The following is a 27,136-nucleotide window of genomic DNA, read 5'->3' on the forward strand; positions in this document are numbered from 1 at the left end:
TAAAAATAAAAATATATATTCGATTCAAGTTTATATGGTAAAAATATGGCAATAAACTGAATTTTTTTTATTTTTTTTATATGTATGGTTAGATTTGAATATGGACAATATATTTCAGATACATATAAAGTATATGAAGTATATGTGTATATACATATACTGTATATATATATTTGGTATAGTATGTAAAATAATTACACTGTGACATTTTTCCTCTGTGTAAAGAATATTTGTTCCAGGTGCAGAGGGATCGATGTAAGTTGCAAAATGTTATCTTGACGAACAATTTCACCATTGTTGATATCGTCCCATCACGTTATATACAGTATTGTGTCACTGAGATGTGAACAAATGAATCACGACATGCAGAGGAGGGTAAATATTTAGCGCAAATGTGAACATGTGATAGGCATTTGTTTGGTGGCTCAAATGCGTCACCAATTTTGGGCGTGTTCTTCACAACAGGGTCTTTATAGTCCTGTGATCTCTGCTTCAGAATACACAAAGCATCATTGGAGCCACCTGTTACACACAACAAATAACCCAAAGAACTCTCATCTGAAAAAAAAAAATGCAGGCTGAGGAATACAATCGCAGAGGTAATGGTAGCTTCCATTTTATTGCATTGACTGATTCTGTCTGTGTTGGTATATTTCACTGAAATTAATGATTTGTAAAGAATAGGCAAAATAAAGGTGAATTATGAATTTCAATAGGAATATCATTCCAGCTTTTACAGAGTCTGTTACTGCTCAGGTAAGGAGCTGGTGGACTACATCACACAGTACCTGGGCTCCATCAGAGAGAGGAGGGTGATTCCAGACGTGAAGCCAGGTTACATGAAGGAGCTTCTCCCTGACACTGCGCCTACAGAGCCGGAGGACTGGGAGAGTATCTTTAAGGACATCGAGAAAGTCATAATGCCAGGGGTGAGTTCTTAATGTCATCCATTATCATATCAGTGATTTGAAACTACGGCAAGGATGCAAATATTTCCTCATCTTATCTCCCAGGTGGTTCACTGGCAGAGCCCTCACATGCACGCCTACTACCCCAGTCTGACTTCATGGCCCTCTATGCTAGGGGACATGCTGGCCGATGCCATCAACTGTGTTGGATTCACCTGGGTAAGAGGACAACCCACACTTTTTTTCTGTCCTACATTTCCTAAAAACAGCAAAAACAAAAAAAAAACATCACAGCAATGAGGTCATGTCCTGATAAATGATGATTGTTCGTGCTGGTTTTGAACAGGCCTCCAGCCCAGCGTGTACAGAATTGGAAATTAATGTGATGGACTGGTTGTGTAAAGCACTGGGGCTCCCGTCCTTCTTCCTGCATCATCATCCAGACAGCAGAGGTGGAGGCATCCTGCAGGTTTGCGACAACCTTGATTTGTTTATTTTAAAACCCCAACCTTTATAGTCTGTGATCATCGTTCTTTTCTACTTTACTCTTGTGTTAGAGCACAGTCAGTGAGAGTACACTGGTGGCTCTGCTGGCAGCCAGGAAAGACAAAATGTTGCAACTGCGGCCAGAGCTCGACCAGGACGTGGACGACTCGGTCCTAAATTCAAGACTGGTGGCCTATGCTTCAGATCAGGTCAGTGTCACCACTTCTTCTACAGTGATTTGCAGCCAATCAGATGAATTCAACTGAGAATTTTGATCTGATGTGCTTTCACAGGCTCATTCCTCGGTAGAGAAGGCGGGTCTGATCTCTCTAGTGAAGATCAGGTTTCTGCCCACTGATGAGCAGTTGTCTCTGAGAGGAGAGACTTTAATTCAAGCAATACAAGAAGACAGGAGGATGGGACTGGTCCCTTTCATGGTAGGTATCTGGCACTGAAGTGTCTAGGTGGAGAACTTACAAATCATACCAGTGTTTTTTTGTGTGTTTTAGCTGACTGGTAACTATTTTTGAAAGCATATTGTACAGTAAGATATCGGAGTGATTTTCCACAAATCGCATTGTCTTTTTAGATCATGTCACGTTTTATAATATATATATATATATATATATATATTTTTTTTTTTATATATATATATATATTTATATATAAATATATATATATTTTTAAAAAATCTGTGTTAAGATTTAATTGTACAATACGTCACAATTTGTAGGACTGAAACATGAACAAATAATGGAATTTTATTTTGAGAGAAATAAAAAATGACAACAAAATACGGACATTAGATGTCAAATCTCACATGATGTCATTTTGTTTCTCCCCTGTTCAGCTGTGTGCAACTTTGGGAACAACAGGAGTGTGTGCCTTTGACAATCTGCCTGAACTGGGACCAGTCTGTACGTCTTCAAATTCACTCCCAATGATGTCTGTTTAAACGCCTGTAAAGTCAAAATATTGTGTTGTTCCATTGAGATGCATTCAGAGAATAACCATACTTGTATTCAAATCTTTGTTTCAGGTGCAGAAGAGGGACTGTGGCTCCATGTCGATGCTGCATACGCTGGCTCAGCCTACTTCTGTCCTGAGCTCCGCTGGTCCCTGGAGGGCATTGAATTTGCTCACTCTTTTGTTTTCAACCCCTCAAAGTGGATGATGGTCCATTTTGATTGCACAGCTTTCTGGTGAGTAAGAAGACTGAAGCCCGATCTCCCTAGAGGTTAACATTATCAATGAAGCTTGTTGGTTGGTAATATGGTTTTACTTTGTTTTCTCAGGGTTAAGGATAAATACAAGCTCCAACAGACGTTCACTGTTGATCCTGTTTACCTCAGACATGAAAACTCACAGGCAGCCACAGACTTTATGGTATCATACTGTCACGTCTTCACCCAATTAAAGAATAATTTATCATAGTAAATCATTTTTTAAGCAATGAAACTGCTTTTTTTCTGTTTCAGCATTGGCAAATTCCCCTCAGCCGGCGCTTCCGTTCTCTCAAGCTCTGGTTTGTTATGCGTTCCTTTGGGCTGAAAAACCTCCAGGCTCATATCAGACATGTAAGTGGCACTCACTTCTCTTCATGCAAATGATCGAAAGAATGAATATCTAACATCATCAGATATGGGACTTGTAAGTGCATCCACGGAAGTCCATGACAACCAATGGAATTGATTTGTTTTTATGTTTCAGAATTTACATGTATATTTCTTTTGTCTTTTTTTTAGGGGATTGAGATGGCAAAGCTCTTGGAGTCTCACATAAAAAGTGACCCAAATTTTGAGGTTCCTGCCGAGAGGCACCTTGGCCTGGTGGTGTTCTGTCTGAAAGTATGTGGCACACATCTGTACTACACAGCAACATATCTTTCATTGACTAATCATTGTTGAGATACCTCGTTCAAAGGTGAATTACTGAATAACTAGTTTTAATCAGACACAGGTGAGGGTCAGAGCAATAACAGATCATTAAGAAGCACTGAAACATTGACTCAATGTCGCTGAAAATGCTTAAGTTTAGTTTGGCTTTTTTTTGGCTCAGCAACGTTTATGAAGATTTAATGTCATTTTTTTTTCATTCTAGGGAGGAAATGCTTTGACCCAGGAGCTGCTGAGGAGACTGACCCGGTCGGGCACCATATACCTCATCCCTGCAGACATTCACACAAAGCGCATCATCCGCTTCACGGTGACCTCGCAGTTCACCACCGCGGAGGACATCCTTAAGGACTGGAGCATCATCTCCAAAACGGCTTCCACTCTGCTGGCTGAGACACAGGCTCTGAATAACGCAGACCAACCACAATCAGGGAAGGATGAGGTGATACAAGAAAACCAAGACGGCGACTCAGACACCAAGTCTGAGTTGAGAGAGGATGCTGCCTCCAGGCTGGACAAGAATGAAGTGGAGCTGTGGATTGACAAGGCTTGGAATCGATCTCGGAGACCGATGCGATCTCTTAGCTGCAGCAGCGAGCCTCTGCCTTACACTTGCGTCGGCCCGCTGTCCTGCTATGACTTTGAAACGAGGCCTAGTCTAAAAGATGCTGCAGGCGTGCACCCCAACGCGCCATCAATGGCAGGATCCGGTCCCATGTATAAGATTAAAGAAATACCTTCAAATCTTCTGGTTAAACAGAACCTGAAAAAGCTGACAAAGTTCTACAGCGTGCCCAGTTTCTGCAACCAGTGGGTACAGTGTGGCCGCCACCAGCTGTGCTGCCCTGTGAAGGTTTCACAGGCAACTCAAAAACACTTGTCCTCCACCTGCAGACGAATGAACTGTATGTGTTCTTCCCCTGTAGCCAACACAGCTCCCTCTCCTACTCCACTGGAAACTGCCACTGCTCCTAAGCTCCTGGAATGATCCTGAAGCAGTGTACAGTAGTTCATACACGCACAGTATGATAATTAACCAATTTACTGCAATAGCTGTGTTGGTGCTGAGCAAGCAAATTCAGTTCTTGCTAATTTGAAGATCCCTACCTAACCGTGTCAATGATTTGGGATTGCTTAGCTCATTTACAATCATGTTTTTAGAATATTTTTTTATTAAAGTGTTTCAAACAAAATGTTATCCTTTGAAAAATTTCAGTACACAATATTCCCCAGAAGTAGCTCATAAAATGTGCTGTACATAAATGCTCAATGTGTGGGTCATTAATTCATTTGGCATCTTGTGTCATTTAAATGTATTATTTTGAGAGTGACAATCCAATAATAAACACTGAAACTCATTCAGAGCCTGAGTCTTCCCTCTGCGATGGAGCTGAATATCTCCTGAGTCATGGGTACGTAGCCCTTGTTGTCCTCCAGGTAGAACAAAGGGTCCCTGATGACGCTGGGGTTGAAGCCCTCCTCTGCCAGCTTCACCTTTATTTGCTTAAACGTCCCAGTTAGTACCAGTACTTCCTGTCAGAGCAACGTAAAAGGTTATATCATTTTTTTTTTTTTTTTTTTAATGTGTTATAATATTAATCAGCAAGACTTTCTTCACCTGTATGCGAATGAAGCGCGGTCGTGCGTAGCTGGGGAGATAGTTCTTAACGTGCTGATACACAGCTTTGCCGTCAAAGTCCATGTTTTCTCTGAGCTTCAGCGCTGCCATTCCTATTCTTCCCTCGTGGCCTAATCAGCCATGGTCAAAGTACAAAGAGGACTTATTTCAGGACGCGAGTATGAACCGCCCTTCATATGTTAATTCTCACACATTTTCACCGATGCCATCTAATGTTGACTGTACATATTAAAACATTGCCAACAACGTAATTATTACCTGGCACCTTCACACCGTAGACGTTAGCCTCATCAACACAGTCCACCGTGACTAAATGATCAGCAACCTCTGTGGTAGCCACATTTTCTCCTTTCCACCTGTATTGGATGACGAAAGAAGAAACAGAACGTGCCCAACTGAGCTGCAATGTTTTCTTTAAGCAATGAGAACAATTTTGTTATAATTTACATACAAACTTAGTCAGGGGAAAGTTTGTTTTCTATTTGCAGAAAATGCTGAAATAATAATTAAAATGAAGATTCTGAAATTGTAAATTCAAGGCATTGAATAAAGTCAAATGTAATGTTGTGTCCTACACCTAGTATTTAGTTTTCTGTCATGAAATGTATCAGTCAAATGTATGCATTGTTATTTTGCAATTAACTGACTTCAAAAGTCAAACGTGAGTTAATTAAGCAATCATCTACCAAGGTCAAACCATCTTTACAGCTCAGGCTTTGACATTGTTATCTAAATGTGGACTCGTCAGATGTGTTTCACCCACTCACCTGAAAGTATCTCCAATGCGGTCTTGAAAGAAAACAAATCCCTCGTTGTCTATCTTTAGAAGGTCTCCACTGTTAAAGTAGATGTCTCCCTTCACAAACACGTCTCTCACCTTCTTCTTCTCTGTCTGCTGATTGTTGTTGGCATAGCCGACGAAAGGTGATCTCTCACAAATTTTTGACACCAACAAACCGGTCTCTCCTGCGGGTGAAAGCAGTGAGCACGGGGCACGTGTTAGTAAGAGACGAGAAGGTCAAGCGGGGGCTTTAGTTTTGGAGGAGATGGGCTCACCTCTGGGGACTTTAATACAAAATCCTCTGGAGTCTTTGACTGGCTCCTCTTTCTCCGTGTCGTACCTTATGAGGGCATACGAACATCCCATCTGAAATACAGTTTAAGAATAAATCGTAGAAAAGAATTTTGCTATTTCAATTGTGATAAAGCAAACTTGTAAAGATTGGATAAAATAGTCCAGCCAACCCTGCAAGGTTATCCCATTGTGTTAAATGTTACCAAACAAAAAATAAATAAACCATTTGCAGAAGGGAGCTCTTACTTTGTGGAGAAAATGCTCTTTGCCAACAGCTCCAACTTTGCCACAGTAGTTGACAAAGCCAACATTTCCTTCAGTCGCTCCGTAGCATTCACACATACAAATGTCCCCAAATCGCTGCATGAAATCAGCCCAGATGTCGGCCCTCATCCCGTTCCCTAAAGCCAATCGGACTTTATGATCTCTGTCATTGTCTCTCTGGAGGAAAGTGAAGGAGAGGTGAGACCAGGAGAATAAACTTCACATCATGCTTATCTTTGGTTTTGAATACAAAGCAGTGTGTCTGACTGCTGCAGGTGTTACCTGCCCACGCAAATGCCATTAGAACTATTAAAGATTTGCTTTGAATTTAACAATCAATAATGGTAAAAAGGAATGGTAAAACGTGATTATGACACTAAGGTTTACCTTTGGGGTGTTGCAGAGGTAGCGCATAATCTCTCCTATGTACTGAATAACCGTCACGTTGTACTTTCTACAGTCATTCCAAAAGTTGGAGGCAGAGAATTTACGTCTTAAAACAACAGTGATGCCTGAAATGAAGAAGCACAGATCTCAGCAACTCAAAATCTCACACTGAGAGCTCAGTGTTAGGACTTTGAAATACAAATAGTGGAAATCCGGACCAAACTGGGATCTGAGGTCATATACCTGTATAACCTTTAGTAAACTCGTCAGAGTAGTTTTGTAGTGAATGGTGCCACGAACTACCTTTTTCTATGGCTCCACAGAGTCCCATCAGAAAGCCAGAACTGTGGTAAAGAGGCAGATACACGTAGATGATATCATCTGAGCGCACGGCAGCAATAGACTGACAAAAAGATGCCATCCATAGTCTCTCATGGTTGATTACAGCGGCCTTGGGAAGCCCTAAAAGGAAACAGACGTAGCGTAGTTCTTACTGTCCTAGTTCTGCAGCTCAAGGCCTCCACACGATAAACAGCAACGCAGATTAGAGGCAAAAGTCACATTAGCCCGTAAATTTACCCGTGGTTCCCGAGGTGTAGATGTAGAGCGCAGGACTCTTCATGGAAACGTTGGCCCTCAGCTGAGGCGACAGAGGCTGGTCTGAAGCCTGCCGAATTTTATCAGAGAAGCTTTCAATGCCCTCCACATCGGAGTCCTCGCTGAGGATGAACACACGGACGCCCTGCTGGCTCAAGGTGGGTAACACTTCCTCGACAGCCCCTCGCAGGTCTGAGAGACAACAGAGAGCAAGTGAAGGCCTCATGTACAGTTGTGGTCAAAAGTTTACATACACTTGTAAAGAACATAATGTCATGGCTCTCTTGAGTTTCCAGTTATTTCTACAACTCTGATTTTTTTCTGATAGAGTGATTGGAACAGATACTTCTTTGTCACAAAAAACATTCATGAAGTTTGGTTCTTTCATGACTTTATTATGGGTTAACAGAAAAAGTGATCAAATCTGCTGGGTCAAAAATATACATACAGCAGTGCTAATATTTGGTTACATGTCCCTTGGCCATTTTCACTTCAATTAGGCGCTTTTGGTAGCCATCCACAAGCTTCTGGCAAGCTTCTCGTTGAATCTTTGACCACTCCTCTTGACAGAATTGGTGCAGTTCAGTTAAATTTGATGGCTTTCTGACATGGACTTGTTTCTTCAGCATTGTCCACATGTTCTCAATGGGATTTAAGTCAGGACTTTGGGAAGGCCATTCTAAAACCCTAATTCTAGCCTGATTTAGCCATTCCATTACCACTTTTGATGTGTGTTTGGGGTCATTGTCCTGTTGGAACACCCAACTGCGCCCAAGACCCAACCTTCGGGCTGATGATTTTAGGTTATCTTGAAGAATTTGAAGGTAATCCTCCTTCTTCATTATCCCATTTACTCTCTGTAAAGCACCAGTTCCATTGGCAGCAAAACAGCCCCACAGCATAATACTACCACCACCGTGCTTGACGGTAGGCATGGTGTTCTTGGGGTTAAAGGCCTCACCTTTTCTCCTCCAAACATATTGCTGGGCATTGTGGCCAAACAGCTCGATTTTTGTTTCGTCTGACCACAGAACTTTCCTCCAGAAGGTCTTATCTTTGTCCATGTGATCAGCAGCAAACTTCAGTCGAGCCTTAAGGTGCCGCTTTTGGAGCAAGGGCTTCCTTCTTGCACGGCAGCCTCTCAGTCCATGGAGATGCAAAACACGCTTGACTGTGGACACTGACACCTGTGTTCCAGCAGCTTCTAATTCTTGGCAGATCTGCTTTTTGGTGGTTCTCGGTTGACTCTTCACCCTCCTGACCAATTTTCTCTCAGCAGCAGGTGATAGCTTGCATTTTCTTCCTGATCGTGGCAGTGACAAAACAGTGCCATGCACTTTATACTTACAAACAATTGTTTGCACTGTTGCTCTTGGGACCTGCAGCTGCTTTGAAATGGCTCCAAGTGACTTTCCTGACTTGTTCAAGTCAATGATTCGCTTTTTCAGATCCATGCTGAGCTCCTTTGACTTTCCCATTGTAGCGTTTGTGGGCGTTTGTATAATGAGCCCTATTTAAATGGCCTCAGAGAAGTCACCAGTTGTAGTCACTCATAATCACTCACAAGAAGTTAAGAGGCCATGCTATGAAGCTCATTTCATTGACACAACTTTCTAAGTCACCAAAATTGCTAATTCATGTTGCTGTATGTATATTTTTGACCCAGCAGATTTTGTCACTTTTTCTGTTAACCCATAATAAAGTCATGAAAGAACCAAACTTCATGAATGTTTTTTGTGACAAAGAAGTATCTGTTCCAATCACTCTATCAGAGAAAAATCAGAGTTGTAGAAATAACGGGGAAACTCAAGAGAGCCATGACATTATGTTCTTTACAAGTGTATGTAAACTTTTGACCACAACTGTAGGTCAGTGCAGTGACAATAACAAATGTGAAAACAATCCAAACAGATGTGGAGAATCATGGGAATTAAGCCCATTAAGATCAAACCCTGGCCAGCTCATCTGGTTTGAGGTCATTTAGAAACAGTGTGTCCATCACATGGTTAGTCCACCAGAGAGAACTGATTTTTAAATTGTAAATGTGATCACATGTGTTTTTAAATGTCAGGGTTCCATATCCAGATTGCTTGCTCATGTTAAAAGTAATTCTTTAATTGTGGGTCCCCAGTGTCGATCAGGCTAGACTTTAAACGCCATGCAAAAAAACATATTCACAGCAGGGTACTATATTAAAAATGCAACACTAGACAAGTAAATAGTGCAGAAAAACCTGAAAATCATAATCACATAGAGGACCTTACCAGCACCAGCGACCAGGACCTTGGCTTGGCAGCAGGAGAAGCAGTGCAGCAAAGATTTGGATCTGATGTTGTTGTTCAGTAAAGAAGCGGTGCATCCCAGCTTGGTCAGAGCGAGCCAGAGCCACACGAACTGAGGCTCGTTGCCCAGGAAGAGGGCCACCGTGTCCCCCTCCTTCAGCTGGGCATGCGAGGACAGAGCTCTGGCCACTTTGTTGCTTTCTTTGTCCGCTTGGCTGTAAGTGTACGAGCTGTCCTCGAAAAGTATGAACTTCTTATGCGGCTGCCTCGTCACATGCTCCAGAAAACGATCCAAAATACTGTAAAATGGTTTCTGCTTCTTGAATTTACCCATACTTACAGCAATTTTAATTATAGAAATCGTGTAGCGTAAATCTTGAAAGAAATAAGGGTTTCTCAAGTAAAGCAGTAACGGCAAAATTGCCAGACCTATCAGAGCGGTGTATAGGATGTGTGCAATCATTGTTAATCAACAGAGCAGTGTCGGTCCGGGCTGCAGAATGAGTGCTGAAAGGTTCAACTTTCTACAGCACACAAAAGCTGATATACTGCTGAACAATTCAGTTTACGCCTCTTGAACTTTGACCGTGTGTCCTCCTCTGTTGGAGTAATGCGCAAGTCTCTGGCCTAATCCCAAACTCCTCACGGGCGCACGGATTTTGAGGCGCGCTAAAAATCCGTAAAAGTTTAGGACAGTCCCACTGTCAAATCATCGAGTGTTTGGCCCAATCTCCACCTTAAGGACTCTTTTTTTCCATTATGCCTGTTACTGACCCCATTGTGACACCAAGAAAGGGCTCCGACAATTATTCCTCATCATTAAGAAATTTAATTTAGACACACATACTGTATAGATGATAGAATAGTTTAATATTTCCCGATATTTATAGCGTATCTGTACAGCCCTTTAAAACCTTAATAATTAAAAAATGAAGTTGCAGATTTCTCTCAGGGGCCTGCTGCAGGTACAACTTGTACAATACTTTCAATTCTAATCAGTCACATGCCAGTTCAATTGTAACATCTTCACTCAAAAAACGCCAAATCATCAATGTAAAATATGAAATATATAAAAAAAACAGGACATGACGGACCTTACCTAAGAACACTGTTGGCACGGTCCCACATGCGTAAAAATTAATTTTGACAGTCTTCTGTTCCCAGTAATGTTCACTGTTGCAGCAATCCTGATTGAGGAGAAGTAGTTTTTTATTCTTTTATGATCAGTTTGCTGCTTTAGATGGACAAAGGTGGAGACATTCACAGGAAGTTGATCTTTGATTTGATAACTCGGTAAAGGTCAACAGTATAGATGATAAAATGATGGCAAACATCAGTATGACCTACAGCCTAAAATATTTTTTTGTGACAAGGCAGTAACAGTAAAAAAAAAAAGCCTGACCTTGACCTTTACCGAGTTATCAAATCAAAGATCAACTTCCTGTGAATGTCTCCACATTTTTCCATCTAAAGCAGCAAACTGATCATAAAAGAATAAAAAACTGTTTCTCCTCAATCAGGATTGCTGAGACAGTGAACATTACTGGAAGGGAACAGAAGACTGTCAAAGTTAATTTTTACGCATGTGGGACCGTGCCAACAGTGTTCTTAGGTAAGGTCCGTCATGTCCTGTTTTTTATATATTTCATATTTTACATAGATGATTTGGCGTTTTTGAGTGAAGATGTTACAATTGAACTGGCATGTGACTGATTAGAATTGAAAGTATTGTACAAGTTATACCCGCAGCAGGCCCCTGAGAGAAATCTGCAACTTCATTTTTTAATTATTAAGGTTTTAAAGGGCTGTACAGATACGCTATAAATATCGGGAAATATTAAACACAAAAGCATACATGGCAGAAAGGTACGTAGACACCCCTATCTACATTCATCTGTGTAGTTGGTGCGGTTTTTCATTCGTTCCACTTAAAATAAATCTTAGTGCTTATATAGGTGCAATTTTTGTTGATGTAGGGTACAGTATATCAGTAAACAACACTGAGGAAAAAATCTCTAGTTGCATGTGCATTTGTCTCCACCTTGTGGTTTTTACACATCTGTCACTCGATATTTAAAAATCAATAAAATCCGAGTAGATGTGCACATGAAAACTAGTCCTGGTTTTTCAGTAAGAATCACTTTATTTTTTAGGAAGGCAATCTACAGATATTGGCACAAAAATATAAAATCAGTGTATTTTGTAACTTGTGGTGGGAAAAATCCCATACCCGCTTTGCGTGAGTCTTTTAATGCTGAAATAAAGAATACCGAAAAACCAGAGGTTGCTTTTTGAGTATTTATTCTTTGCGCAGAGAAGGTTCAATCATCACAACAGAATGCGTACAGTCTCAGTGAGGAAGAACCCCGTATAAAGTGAACACGCTTTCTTTATACAGAAGGAACAAAAGGTGGGGAGCAATGCTACAGACATTTTGGTCTCAGACTGATAGAAACAACAATGAAAAACAAGCGGCCAGATGGCATTGGTGCTGGAACATTCTCATACAACACTGTTACAGTTATCAGCCATGGGTGAATTCTTCTTTTGCACAACAATAAGAAAGATACATCTGAGCATGTACACTAACACAGTGAAGCTCAACTGAGTTCAGAGAAAACTAAGTAGAAATATATACTCAGTAAAAATGTACCATTACAAACTCTCAAACCATTTTACATGATACTTGTTTCTTTCCTAAAAGCAAAGTATTCGTTAGTACATCAGATACTACCTGAGAGAAAGTCCAATAGCCGCAGTCTTAAAGTTTGTTCTCCGGAAACATCTCATTAAACGCTACATCTGTTTATCGATATACAAAGCAACACTTCAACGCCATTATTAAACGGAATAAAGCAAAAGCAGCATATACCGTCTACTGCGTTTTATTTATCCATATTACTTTACAACACTCAAATAATAGGAGTATTAGTAGAAAAACATTTGTTTAGTCGCTGTGCTGAAGGTTCATTATCAAAAGTTATTGAAAGCACAGTTTGTGCATTCTAAGCTCCTACTCATAGTTTGATGTTTCCTGATAGGATGGAGCCGTAGACCTGAGCTGTCAGCGGTAGGTAGCTCTTCTCTTTTCCATCAAGGATGTAAATAGGGTCCTGGATACGCCCTGGATTGAAACTCTCCTCCACCAACTTCACTTTCATCTGCTTGAAAGTCCCCGTCACCTCCACTGCATTCTAGACAGACGACAGGCACAAAATACTCACTCAAGTACAGTATCAACATATCACTACTGCTTCTCATCACACGCTGCAGACACTGTGAGAAAAATGCATCGTCCAATATTGACAAGTGATATAAACCTTCCTTCACAACAGAACAATGTTTGTTTTTCAAATATTTTAAATTATTTCAATTTAATGTACAGTTTCTTCCAAAAGTGAAATGCAGTAAAGTGTGTATGAAATAAACATACCTGTATTCTTATAAAGCGAGGTCGGGCATATGAAGGCAGGTAGTTAACCACATGGTTATATAGTCTACTTCCATCAAACAGGGCACCTTCATTCACAGTGACAGCTGCCATCCCTATCCGCCCCTCATGTCCTACATTGACAGACAAAATTGAAACAGACAAAGCACTTCAATGTTCTGCCATTTGTAAGCCGTGACAAAATGCACAGAGGACATGTCCGCTACCTGGCACTTGGACTCCATAAACGTTGGCCTCTTTGAGACAATCACTGAGCGTCAGGATGTCAGACACCTCGTTTGTGGCCACATTCTCACCTTTCCACCTGTTGAACAAACAAGTTGCAACTTATATCGATTTGGATTTGGTTTATAAAAAGTACAATTTACAAGATACTCGTGTGAGAAACAAACACAAGTTTGCCAAGCCTTTTTAAAGGAGCCTTGTGCATAACAACAATGAGGTTGTACATGAAGCGTTGCGGGACTGTCTCATGAAATTCTCCAGTTTAGATAGTTTTGGTAGAGGGAGAGTTGTAATAATAATGGATTGCATCTCAAACAGGAAGTAGATAATCATTTCAATACAAAAGAAAAACCAAAGCACATTTGGGAGGAAAAAACTAATAAACCTTGTGTTTTTTTTAATTTAATCTTTTTTCTTAATTCATACAAAAAGTGGCAGAATTTCTCTTAAACCTGCTGCCAGTAAATTAACGAGTAAAGAGATTCTACTCTACATTAAAATCACTGTGTACATGAGTTCTGTACCTGAATGTGTCACCCACACGGTCCTGAAAGTAAATGAAGTTGTCTTTATCGATCTTCATCAGGTCTCCACTGTTGAAGTAAAGGTCTCCCTTCTTGAGAACATTGCGAAGTCTTTTCCTTTCCGTTTGTTCCTCGTTCTGGGCGTATCCCACAAACGGAGCGATGTCTGTGATCTTCGACACCAGCAGTCCAGTCTCACCTTAAAGAAAAAGACAACGAGACATGTCTTTTACTGCCATTGTCTATCAATGGAATACTTTCCCCATCTTCGGGGTCCTGATTTAGTTGGTAAACATCCCAAGCTGTCTACAAGATCCAGATGTTATATCGAGGGTCATGGTGGATGAAATAAGCAGAGACGTATATATATATATATATATATACATACAGTATATATATCAAGTTTAAGCTGGAGTTTCTTCACCTTTGGGCGACTCCAGACAGAGGCCGTTAGCATCTCGAATCGGTTCGTCCCGCTCTGTGTCGTACTTAATAAGAGTGAAGGGAAACAGCTTCTACAGGAGTAAAGAAGCAAAGACATTAGAGCTGCTTTATGTGCATAATTCATCTTTACACCAACGGTTAAATAAAAATAATCTATTGACAGACATGACATTCTAATGAATGACATATGTGTGTTTCCAACAAATGTACATATATATGTACCTACTTTTACACACACACATGTATTAATTGGCTGTAATTGATAGCAGGAACAATGTTGACAGAAACTATTTTTCCATTCTTACCTGATGAAAAAAGTTAACTCGTCCAATAGCTCCAATTTTCCCTACGTAGTTGACAAATCCCACATTTCCCTCTGTGGAGGCGTAAAACTCTCGGACCTGAATGTCTCCAAAGCGATTGAGAAACTCCCTCCATATCTCTGCTCTGATCCCGTTGCCAATGGCCAGTCTTACTTTATGTTCCTTCTCATTTTCTTTCTGCGTTGACACATAAAAATAGAAAATGAATAGATCAAGCATTTTGCAAATATTACAGAAATACATGATTTGATAGTTAATCAATGTAATAGTCAAAGTGCTGGAATTGACTGACTGTGGGCGGTGGGGCCAAAAAACACCTGTCAGCAGTTTTTATGGGGGTTTATAAAATGTGAGAATGCACTGCTTTTAAACACCAGGGGTGCAAAATCATCAGAGTTGAAAAGGTGGCAAAGAGGCGACCACCCAGAAAGATTTTTCTTTTTAAATATCAGCTTAAAAATATTGATTTTAACATGAAGAAACTGTAATAATATTACAGTTATAAACTGTTATCGTAAATTACAGTAGGTAGTGGCTACCAGGACCTCGAAGGCCCAAAAAAACTCTTGATCTATACGTTGATCTACACGACTTACACATGACCTATTTTGAATTCAAAACGGTGATTTTTGACAAAAGGTGACAAGTTGAACCCTGAAACACACATATGTCATGTGCTTCATAATACAGACATCCGTCATCTAATTAGGTTTTTAATTAGGATCATCTCTGATCAAGTGGCTAATCCCTGTCTATATGTGAGAATTTGTAATTGAAAAACCAGTTCACACAAGCAAAAACATGTCTGAGCGTCTTAAAATTATTATTGTTCTCTAAAAACAAACAAATACTATATAAGAAATACTTTAAATGTGACCCTAAAGTCTACAAGTCCAGAGTAATCTGGTTGCCAAGTCACTTGATATGGTCTTCCTAAATTAAGGCCAGCATCTATTCCTAGTGATGACCAGATACAGACAGGCACCTCTTCTGACTCGAGGTCACACGGTAAATTGAGACTGCACTTCATGTGATGCAATTAGATACTCTGAATGGCCATACATGTAGACAGAATGCGTACAGTTCTCCTAAATACAGCAGATACATCTTTGAGTGACATGAAAAGTATGCAATGCTGTTTGAAAAATGTCAGTTTATCGTATTAGCATGATATTAGCATGATATTGACATGTATCCACAGTGTTTCATGCTGTTCAAACCCCTTACAGATAATGACGCAGAAGGCTGAAACCCGATAGTTGAGATTTAACGATTTCTATTTTTGTAAGCCAGCTGTGGTGCACTGTGGGAATGTACTGATTTGGAAAGTTAACTCTGTCTGGATGCGTCTCAATGGCAGCTTGCTGCCGCCGGTTCACAGTACTCTGTCTCTATTAAAAGGAGTTTTACACTAAGATGGAAGAGAGGAGGCGTGGTTCTACAGCGCCATGCCAAAGATCTTATGTGGGCTTGTTTGCCTTGCAATCACTCTAATAAAAGAGATACATGGTCATTCAAAATACCTAATATATATTATCAATATTATCAATCCCTCAGCATACAATATATTCAAAATGAGACATCAGGTACGACGGTTTACTTATGACATCATGACAGCTCCGTCACAACCACAGATGACTAAAACAATTATATCAATTTTAATTGTCCCTTAAATTGTACATTCTGTTCCACAAATATGTTCCTCTGAAGGCATTTTCCATTTGTCCCTGATTAAGAGGGAGGGAGACCTTTAGCTCCTGCCAGCCCTGAAGGAAAGAAAACTAAAGGGCAACTTAAAAGCGTTATATATAAGCTAAATACTATTATCAGACTTCAAAATCTGCAAAACAAATATTATTCCTACTTAACCAATGCTGAAATATTGTAATGCTGCTTAGTTTTGCAGTTCTGATCTCTGCGTGGCTGCAGCAACACTATGTGAAAGGCTGAGAACAGTGAAAATCATTTTATAAGGTGTAGACTCCATTAGCCCTCTATTTAAGTCAATTATTTTTACTATTATTATTATGTATTTTGTTTGTTATTGTTATTATTTATTTATGTACGTGATAAACTAATGAATATTATTTCCATTTATGTATTACTCTCTCCTCCTCCTCCTGAAACATACCTGCAGATTCCTCTGGTCAGTTATTTAAATATGAATATATGACAAACTTACACAACCCACTTTCATACATGCACACAAACAGGCAATACTCCCACTCCAAAAAAACAACAAAAAACCTGAACCATTTGTAAATGATGATGTCTTTTTCATACTTTCTGCAAAACTGTATTTTAAAGCGATGATTGTCCCCCATGTGACCTACTGCTTAACCAGCTGGGCACAAGCCAGCAGCACAACATTAACATCTATTCATATTCTCCATAAACAAGCTCTAAAAACACTTGATAAAAAAAAAAAAAAAGTCACCATCACTGCAACATCCTCATCAAACATATCTTGAGTTGGGAGAACCTCAGTAAATCCACTGATGTGTGTCTGCTTTTTAAAATGTTACATAGCATGGCCCTGCCTCCGCTTAGTGATTTTATTAAACAAAGCGCTCAAAGCAGCAGACTCACTGGATCTGCTTCAAGAGGTGATTGTGTCATTTCACATAGGTCAAGCTCTTTTAGCAAATCTACATTCTCTGTGAAGGCAGCTCACTCGTGGAATGCTCTGCCACCACACACACACACACACACACACACACACACACACACACACACAAAACATGTACACAACATTCAAACACAGCCTTAAGGAATGGCTTGTTGCCAATCAGGTGTGTAAGCATTGAAGTACTGTCTGTCCTGCCTGCTTGTTTCGCCTATATGTGCATTTGTCTTGTTCACTGTTGCTATTTTCCATTTTTGATGTGTGTGTTATGTTCCTCAGTGTTATATATGTGCTTGCACTGTAGGAGGGTTTGTTCTGCCTGACGCATGCTGCAGCCTGTTATGTCTGCTCTGCTCTAGTGTCGTACACTTTTCTTTTGCTGATATGTGTATTGGTTTTGTCTATACGTTACTGTCTATCTATGAATTTTAATTCCATTTTAATTTGAAATTTTGTAATTTTTAGGCAGCCTTCGAACATCTGGCAGCAGATGAAAACTAGCCTCTCTGGCTAACTCTGGCTCACCTACAGTTTCACTGTTGATTGGTGTGCATTGTCCCTGCAAAATAAATAAATAAACAAATAATAAATAATAATAACAAATAAATAAATACGTCCTGTGTTAATCCCTGAATATTTCGTTACACCTTTATCTGTCTATTTGTCACCTGTTTGTACTATGTCACCCTGACAAAGTAAAAAAACGAACAACAATAATACATTTACCTTGGGTGCACTACAGAGGTAACGCATCACCTCTCCTATGTACTGCACAACAGTCACACTGTATTTCCTGCAGTCGTCCCAAAACTGAGAGGCAGAGAACTTCCTCTTCAGAATGATAGTTGACCCTTCACAATAAGACAGCAAAAAAGAAAATTTGATTATGAGCTAAACAGCATAAAAATGTGATGACAACAGATTCAGATCCATTTTTAAGGCTTTCCTTTCAGCAAGTTCTGCACTGTATTTTGATTTACGTTAAAGATGAATTGCTGTACTTTATGTTAATCTTGAACATTTCCAAAACACTCATGCCAACAATATTAAACTGTATGTAATTTAACAGCTTGTACTGCACAACAGGACGGTGATTGTTCTGCAACGGTGTTGGATATCTCCTAAGATGTGCCTAACTCAGGCTGCTAACCCAGACATGTAGGGATGTGAACTTTAGCCTATTTACAAAGAAGCAGTTAGAAATTAGAGGTAATCTGGTTGTGGTTGACCCGGCTCTGTTCATATTACCGGTTCACAGCGACAAAGGACTCTTTCTTTTAGTTTCCCACGGGGACAGAAAACCCAGCGGGAGGAGGAGGAGGATCAGGGGCATCACTTTTTGTGAAGCGCTGTAGCCTCATATTTGGGTTGCGTGATTCCTCTATACCTAGTCGGTGGGAAGCCAGTGAGGGATCAAATCCTTGTCAAAACAATGAATCATTGTATGTTAACTGTCGTGGTTGTCCTGCGAAAACCATGCATCTCCAAAACTTCAACTTTTCAAAAGCTAATAACAGCTTTGTGACGACACATTTTTCTACTAATCCGATGGCATTTTGAAATGTTTTTTTGAGCCACTTTGAAGTAGAGACCCATGGTTTTCTTAGAACACTAATTATGTCAATGATGGATGACGACAAACTGAACCTGGATCTGCCACAAATCATCCATCGCTTCTCTTTCCTGCGACGGCCACTGTCTGCATGGACAACCTCTTTTAGTGACAGTTTTCTTTTTGGTTTAAGACTCAAACCATTTTAAGTTTTGTTTGCTTTATGGTACAACAATGCTACACCTGTGACCTGTTTGCTTTCACACTAGGATGGATAGTTTGACATTCAGCTTGCATTAAAAATAAAATTCACTGGCTTGCAGTTGGACCCCTTTGGGGTCAACTTGGTGAACTTAAGGATGGATATTGAACTTTAACCCTGACTGCAGTCTGAATTTGAAACAGTTTGGCCTGAGATTAAATAACTATAGAGTTTTTGTACAGTGATCTATCCAAGCCTTAAATGTAAAACAACCTGAAAACTCCATGTTAGCTCAGTAAAGTGAGTATTCATTTGTCTGAAAGGAATTTCACACAGCCCTCACAAAGTCGTGTTTGATTTACACTCTGGTCTGAGCTCGTCTCACCCGTCTCAATGGCGCCAATAAAGCCTACAATGAATCCAGCTGTGTGGTACAGAGGCAGGTTTAGGTAGATGATATCACTGGACGTTACACCGTTTGAAGATAGAACAGCCAGAGCGGTTAAGAGGCGGTTCTGATTGACCACAGCCGCCTTTGGGAGACCTGGAATACAACAAGACACAAACGGCACAAACCTTGACAACAGAAGAACTGACACGTCATCGTGGGAACTGATGGACAAACCCTACCTGTAGTTCCGGAGGTGTAAATATAAACCGCAGGACTTTTGAACGTGATGTGTGATCTGAGGGATCGAGGGAGTGAAGCGTCTGATGCCTCGTCCACTTTATCAGAGAAGCTCTCGATCCCAGGTGTGTTGCAGTGTTTGGTCATCAGGAGGACGGTGACGCCCTGCTCCTTCAGTGAGGGCAGCACGTCCTCCACCGCTTCCTTCAGCTCTGGAAAGGGACATACAGGACAAACATTACCACTAAATATAGTTTCAGGTTAATATGCAGATATTGGCCCACTACTGGCAGTGAAATATGCAACTTTACAAACAAAAACTATAATGATTAAAGCCAACCAAAACCTTGCAAGCTTGGCATTCACTTTGAGTTGTAAGTGTGGACAACAGTCACTGAGAACATGGAAGACGGTAGTCAGTGAACTTCGGGGATTAGTTCAGGAGACAAAGACAATGTGGCTGCAGTATTTTGAGGACAATAACGGCAAAGGCAACTGTTGAGACCCCTGAAAAAAGTCTTGTCAAACCGAGTGAAATTCTCTATATTATCTCGAAAAAAAAATTCTCTATATTTTTCACAGAGGCTTGAAATTTAAACTTCAGTCAGATATAAAATAAATGTATGTTCAGATTGTTTATTAACTGGATCCCCATTAGCTGACGTCTTGGCAGCCGCTAATTCTCCTTAGTTCCACAGAAAGGACAAAACATAATAAATACAATACATGACGTAAAACAAAGAGTTAAAACAGTGCAGTCAGAATAGCTAAAATAGTACAGTCAGATACAACGTACAGTCAGAGACTAGACTGTATAGTATCAGAACCAAGCATATACATTATGCATCCTTAACTTCTTCAAAGAAGGATCAGGACTCGCCAAAGGCAATGGAGTTCTAGGAAAAATGGTCAGTGGCCTTAGGTGAGCCTTGTTGTTGTTGTTTTTTAAATGACAGTTTGTTACTTGTATAAATTACATGAGGAAGAAGCTGTTATTGAACGGTAGATTACTGTGCGTTTGGATGAAAGAATACTTCCCTAAACAAAAGTTTTATTGAAACAAAAACTGTACGGCATTCCATAAGCATTTTAATTTGTCTATTTATTTCTGCACTTCAGGTTGCAAACCCCATGAGGGCCAAATCTTTTAACTTCTTTAACAATAAAAAATAAACAGCTTGAACCTTTAGGCATGACTGAGGTCAAAATAGCTGCAGCCACAAACCATATGATTTTGTTTCACAGTGGTTTAAAATGGGAACGCCCACTCTGAATGTACGGCTTGTAAAAGAGCAGGGGCCTTGCTGCCTTAACGTGAAGCAAAGCTTCGCTCATTTACGCAGATGCATACCTGGGGCCGCGATCAACACTTTGGCCTTGCAGCAGTTAAAGCAGTGCAGCAGAGACTTGGTGCGGATGTTGTGATTGAGAAGAGCCACGGGAGAGCCTAATTTAGCCAGGGCCAGCCAGGTGAACACGAAGGCGGGCTCGTTCCCCATGAAAAGTGCCACGGTGTCCCCGGCTTCGTACCCCGGGTGAGACCGCAGCGCGTCGGCTGTTTTGTTGCTCCTTCTGTCCGTGTACGCGTACGAGTAGCTTTCATTTTCAAACGCAATAAAGATCTTGTCTGGTTGCGCCGCGGTCTGCTCCAAGAAACGGTCCAAAACAAAGAAGAGAGGTCTCCGTCTTCGCCTCGAGACGAACTTCACCAAAATCCGTAGCAGATCCCCGAAATACAGAACGTCCATCCAAAGATACGGGGCCACAGTTCTGAGCGACACTGGTATGATGAGAACACTTGCTAAAAGGACTGAAATAAAATAGACCAACATCATGTTTTCTCCCTGAGCCACGAGTTGTGTAAAAAAAGAAAAGAAAAAACAACAACAGTGCAGCTCCGGGCTGCAAAATGGGGAGCGTTGTGGCAATAAGGATTGTGTTCAGTGGGGCGGGGCATTTTCTCACAAAAGTTCAGTTCATGGAAAATGTCAAATATTTGAATAATCCGGAATACAAATGATGAAGGGGAAATTGCTCAGCAGCGGCGTGTGTCGCTGTGTTCAAACCTGACGACATAAAGATTGTAAATGAGCCCCTTCGTATTTCCTACCGCACTGTGTGTTAATTAGTCAGACTCCCTCCTGAGGGTCACGAGACAAATGGAGCTGAGACATGATTATAGCAGCGACAACACACAAATATGTAACAACTCACAGACATATGAAACGTCCCATGGGGCCCCACACAAACATGACTGGTATGTAGAGGGCCACGAGCCAAACAAGGATTGGGAACCACTGCACTATAAACAATTTCACCGTAAAATAACGGTAATTTACTGAGAGACAACCTGCCTTCAGCAAACAGTGTGCTGTTGGAAAAGTACTGGCATATGATGAAGAATACACATTGTGGCCAGACTTCCTAGCCCAGGATTATTCAATTAAAATTCCAAAAGGTCCAGATTGAGAAAATCTCCTCGTGCAAAGGTACATACAAATAACATTAACATCTAACTTGCGCTATTTAGTGCCATACACACACACACATATATATATATATATATATATATATATATATATATATATATATATATATATATATATATATATATATATATATATATGCGCAACACAGTGTCTTAAATAAAAAAAAAAGTTTTATCTTGTCCATTTTCTTGTTTGGATATATTAAAGGCTTTGTAAATGACAATAAAGTGATTTAGTATTTACTGATATGCCCTATATATACAGTATGTGTGTGTATTAGTGCTGGGCAAGGATTACAGTTTTCTATTGCGATTAATTGCATGATTTTCTCAGATTAATCGCATTGTTATGCGCATAGTTCAATAATGAATTAAAAAGTAGTGTATTGCACACTTTTATTTTAAAAGTACTGCTATATGAACAAAAGTGTAATAACATTTGGTTTGCAAACACTTTAAACAAATAAGGTGCTTTATAACAGCAGTATTCCCTTTACACAGTAGCAATTATATTTCTTGCACTATCTGTGCTCAGTGTGCTGACTTTATTTGGAACGTTCCACTACTGTGCAACATGAATAAAATGTTCCGCGCATGTTTCAGCAAAATGTCTGTCTTCTGTTTTCATGACAGTCAGAGCATGTGAATGCAGCTCCCACTGTTCATCAATGTAACGCAGCTGTAACTCCAAGGTAATTATGGTTACCCAGCGATGCCCAGTAGTCTCCAGTGAGAGCAACAGCTGGTGCACGTTGTAACGCCGTCGCTTTTGTAGTCCTCAACTTTTCATACAACTTGTGTATTCTTCTTGTGATGGTGCGTCTTGAGGGAGGCTCATATGTGCCGTCATTCGTTGCGATGCTAAAGGTGCGTTCACACCAAACGCGACGCGAATGCATCTTGAGAACGTTCCTCAAACCGACATCTTCCACAATACTAATGGGCCTGCAGTTTGTAGCTATCCACTTAGCTGTGGCATTTGTTAGCTTGTATTGCTTTTGTTTATCTATACTTCTCCCACACGCTGCATCCAACGTAGTCTGCCGAAGCCTCGCTCCACTGTTTGTTTGGGTGGGTGATTTGCTGGCATCAATGGTGTGTATTGCTTTTTTTTTTTTTTTAGAACTGCGTTAATGCGGGATAAAATAATTGTCGGCGTTAATTAATGAATGCGTTAACGCGATAATAACCGTTAAGTTGCCCAGCACTAATATATATATACAGTTGTGGTCAAAAGTTTACATACACTTGTAAAGAACATAATGTCATGGCTCTCTTGAGTTTCCAGTTATTTCTACAACTCTGATTTTTCTCTGATAGAGTGATTGGAACAGATACTTCTTTGTCACAAAAAACATTCTTGAAGCTTGGTTCTTTCATGACTTTATTATGGGTTAACAGAAAAAGTGACAAAATCTGCTGGGTCAAAAATATACATACAGCAACATGAATTAGCAATTTTGGTGACTTAGAAAGTTGTGTCAATGAAATGAGCTTCATAGCATGGCCTCTTAACTTCTTGTGAGTGATTATGAGTGACTACAGCTGGTGACTTCTCTGAGGCCATTTAAATAGGGCTCATTGGATACAAACGGCCACAAACACTACAATGGGAAAGTCAAAGGAGCTCAGCATGGATCTGAAAAAGCGAATCATTGACTTGAACAAGTCAGGAAAGTCACTTGGAGCCATTTCAAAGCAGCTGCAGGTCCAAAGAGCAACAGTGCAAACAATTGTTTGTAAGTATAAAGTGCATGGCACTGTTTTGTCACTGCCACGATCAGGAAGAAAACGCAAGCTATCACCTGCTGCTGAGAGAAAATTGGTCAGGAGGGTGAAGAGTCAACCGAGAACCACCAAAAAGCAGATCTGCCAAGAATTAGAAGCTGCTGGAACACAGGTGTCAGTGTCCACAGTCAAGCGTGTTTTGCATCTCCATGGACTGAGAGGCTGCCGTGCAAGAAGGAAGCCCTTGCTCCAAAAGCGGCACCTTAAGGCTCGACTGAAGTTTGCTGCTGATCACGTGGACAAAGATAAGACCTTCTGGAGGAAAGTTCTGTGGTCAGACGAAACAAAAATCGAGCTGTTTGGCCACAATGCCCAGCAATATGTTTGGAGGAGAAAAGGTGAGGCCTTTAACCCCAAGAACACCATGCCTACCGTCAAGCACGGTGGTGGTAGTATTATGCTGTGGGGCTGTTTTGCTGCCAATGGAACTGGTGCTTTACAGAGAGTAAATGGGATAATGAAGAAGGAGGATTACCTTCAAATTCTTCAGGATAACCTAAAATCATCAGCCCGAAGGTTGGGTCTTGGGCGCAGTTGGGTGTTCCGACAGGACAATGACCCCAAACGCACATCAAAAGTGGTAATGGAATGGCTAAGTCAGGCTAGAATTAGGGTTTTAGAATGGCCTTCCCAAAGTCCTGACTTAAATCCCATTGAGAACATGTGGACAATGCTGAAGAAACAAGTCCATGTCAGAAAGCCATCAAATTTAACTGAACTGCACCAATTCTGTCAAGAGGAGTGGTCAAAGATTCAACGAGAAGCTTGCCAGAAGCTTGTGGATGGCTACCAAAAGCTCCTAATTGAAGTGAAAATGGCCAAGGGACATGTAACCAAATATTAGCACTGCTGTATGTATATTTTTGACCCAGCAGATTTGATCACTTTTTCTGTTAACCCATAATAAAGTCATGGCAGAACCAAACTTCATGAATGTTTTTTGTGACAAAGAAGTATCTGTTCCAATCACTCTATCAGAGAAAAATCAGAGTTGTAGAAATAACGGGGAAACTCAAGAGAGCCATGACATTATGTTCTTTACAAGTGTATGTAAACTTTTGACCACAACTGTATATATGTGTATATATATATATATATATATATATATATGTATATATATATATATATATACATATATATATATACACGTATATATATATACGTGTATATATATATATTTATATATACATATATATATATATATACACGTATATATATATACGTGTATATATATATATTTATATATATATATGTATACCACTCTGATTCAACGGCATATACCACTAATATGAACTCAAACGGCACCTGCCTTCAGCAAACAGTGTGCCGTTGGAAAAGTACTCGCATACCACTCCAGGGATAGGTACCTTCCTCTGAACAACAGTAGCATACCATCGTCCACTTTTCGATTTCGGTGTCACTCCCTCAGACACTGAATTAAAATAGCATTAAGAGTGAAACGCTGAATTAAAATAGTATCAAGAACAGTGTAATAGAACTGCATCACAGTCTAGCTTGTTAACAAGTCTTATACACATTAATAGTTAATTTGAACTGCATGAACTCACACATGAATGAAAACAATAAAGAGAGAGAACACCTTAAAAGAGGACTTGACTGCAGCGTCTGGCTGCTACCCTCAATCTCTGATGATGACTGACTGTAAAACAAACAAAATAAAAACTTAAGAAACACAATGTTCTGAACTTCTGGAAAGTTCTATGACATCCAGGATAAGCACACTTAAAATAAGCTTTGGGTGTGCAACTGTGGGTTTGCATGTACCTCACATATGTGAACATATCAGTGCAAGTCTATGCAAAAAGCTAATACAACAATAGCATACAGTTTAAATCAACAGACTCTCCTATGTAATGAGCTGATTACGTGAAGTGAAGAAATGAAGCTGAGACAATGGACCACAATGGACTAACGTTCAACAATAAAATGAGTTTGGTCTGGTTTTAATGTTGCTCCTGGTATAACACACACTAACGTTACTGTTAGGGTTACCTCAACTGTTCATCGTCTTGAACACATGTCGGTGATTTCTGGTCCGCTCTCCCTTTTGATAGCCTAATCGTCCCGTTTGCGGTCCTACAGTCAGTTCTATATTGGCACAAGTTAGGTTACTAACGTTACATCTTAACACTGTAATTGGTGATTAACTTTATTTGTGTTCACTTAACGTGCTATGCTGTTAGCTAGCTAACCTTTCTAAGGCTAATTTAGCTCGAGCTAGCTAATGTTACAGAGCTAGCTCCACCAATATTACCAACCTGATGTAACGAAATAGACCAAGTGACACATTATCTGAGATGTTAACAGTTCAATAATCATGAAGACAAAACAATACTGGAGACTTTGCATTTCAGATGATAAGCTTAACATTACTTCGGCTCCTCGGTTGATCTCCACATGGAATATACTCAGAAGGATGAACTGAAGCTGTGTGCACCAAAGTCACGTTCATGAGCAGTTGGTCACGTCTTGTCACTCAAAAATGACTTTTAGGCAATGAATGAATAATAAAAAATATTATATTGTCATTACAGATACATTAACCTACAATAGACAGTACGATGTAGATGGATTTGGAATTTGTATAGAGAAGCGTGTATTCTCCACTTCACAGAAAATACTGTATTATGCTGATGAATTGCAGAATTCTGCTGTTATGGTTAATTGATAGCATTGACTGTTAATTTACATGTGAGGGATGAACATTTAACTATGTTAAAGTTATTATAAAATACTGTAAGACACCGTTTTCAATCCACTGTAAATTTACAGCAATTCATTAGTGTGGTTTTATGTGAACTCAATCTAACTCATAACTCAAGCTGTCAAATAAATGCAGTGTAGGAAAGCCTCTGACTTGTAGTGGAGTAGGAGTGGCATATCGTGGACATTCTTAAGTACAAGTACCTCAAAATGTACTCAAGTACAGTACTTGAGTATATGGTACTTTCTGCCGGTAATGGGACCCTTGTGTTTAGAGCACAGATTGGACAATTCAGATGACTGACTGCATATGCATGTGTAGGCCTATATACACACACACACACACACACACACACACACACACACACACACACACACAATAAGACAATAATAATTATGAAGTTTAATCCTCAGGCCCGTTTTGTGTCCACACAAAAATATTGGAAACAGGGAAACAGCAGCCCTGGCTCTGTTTAAAGGTATGAAAATCTCCCTACCAGCATCTTTATAGATCACAAAATAACACATTTTATCTTGTTTGTTTAATAACTTTAAAACATATACGTGCAAAACAACAGGTTGCAGTTTAATGGGCGGTTATGTGTCCAGCTATTTATTGCACAGAGGC

At 40.0% G+C, this 27,136-nt stretch overlaps 3 protein-coding genes across 3 annotated transcripts; 1 reads left to right on the forward strand and 2 right to left on the reverse strand.

Annotated features, from left to right (window-relative positions):
• The first annotated feature begins 536 nt into the window (after positions 1 to 536).
• Positions 537 to 4,358, forward strand: hdc (histidine decarboxylase). Its single transcript, XM_068730408.1, has 12 exons — positions 537 to 599; positions 757 to 929; positions 1,014 to 1,127; positions 1,255 to 1,377; positions 1,466 to 1,603; positions 1,688 to 1,831; positions 2,245 to 2,311; positions 2,434 to 2,596; positions 2,690 to 2,780; positions 2,873 to 2,971; positions 3,140 to 3,241; positions 3,495 to 4,358. Exons 1-12 carry the CDS (start codon positions 572 to 574, stop codon positions 4,275 to 4,277), a joined length of 2,025 nt encoding a protein of 674 aa, XP_068586509.1. The 5' UTR covers positions 537 to 571; the 3' UTR covers positions 4,278 to 4,358.
• Positions 4,359 to 4,428: 70 nt separating this feature from the next.
• LOC137887430 (long-chain fatty acid transport protein 2-like) lies at positions 4,429 to 10,078 on the reverse strand. Its single transcript, XM_068730409.1, has 10 exons — positions 9,516 to 10,078; positions 7,234 to 7,443; positions 6,958 to 7,116; positions 6,655 to 6,779; positions 6,250 to 6,444; positions 5,985 to 6,075; positions 5,696 to 5,894; positions 5,187 to 5,284; positions 4,908 to 5,038; positions 4,429 to 4,822 (listed from the first exon to the last, which is right to left on the reverse strand). The coding sequence occupies exons 1-10, from the start codon at positions 9,994 to 9,996 to the stop codon at positions 4,649 to 4,651; spliced, it is 1,863 nt and encodes a 620-aa protein (XP_068586510.1). The 5' UTR covers positions 9,997 to 10,078; the 3' UTR covers positions 4,429 to 4,648.
• A 1,739-nt stretch (positions 10,079 to 11,817) lies between these two features.
• On the reverse strand, positions 11,818 to 21,441 carry LOC137887568 (long-chain fatty acid transport protein 2-like). Its single transcript, XM_068730658.1, has 10 exons — positions 20,860 to 21,441; positions 19,511 to 19,720; positions 19,266 to 19,424; positions 17,853 to 17,977; positions 14,483 to 14,677; positions 14,158 to 14,248; positions 13,734 to 13,932; positions 13,191 to 13,288; positions 12,967 to 13,097; positions 11,818 to 12,727 (listed from the first exon to the last, which is right to left on the reverse strand). The coding sequence occupies exons 1-10, from the start codon at positions 21,341 to 21,343 to the stop codon at positions 12,551 to 12,553; spliced, it is 1,869 nt and encodes a 622-aa protein (XP_068586759.1). The 5' UTR covers positions 21,344 to 21,441; the 3' UTR covers positions 11,818 to 12,550.
• Positions 21,442 to 27,136: the final 5,695 nt, after the last annotated feature.

Source organism: Cebidichthys violaceus, unplaced genomic scaffold (assembly GCF_023349555.1).
Source record: "Cebidichthys violaceus isolate CVI_PGR_0920_01 unplaced genomic scaffold, fCebVio1.0.p SCAF_5, whole genome shotgun sequence".
NCBI lineage: Eukaryota > Metazoa > Chordata > Actinopteri > Perciformes > Stichaeidae > Cebidichthys > Cebidichthys violaceus.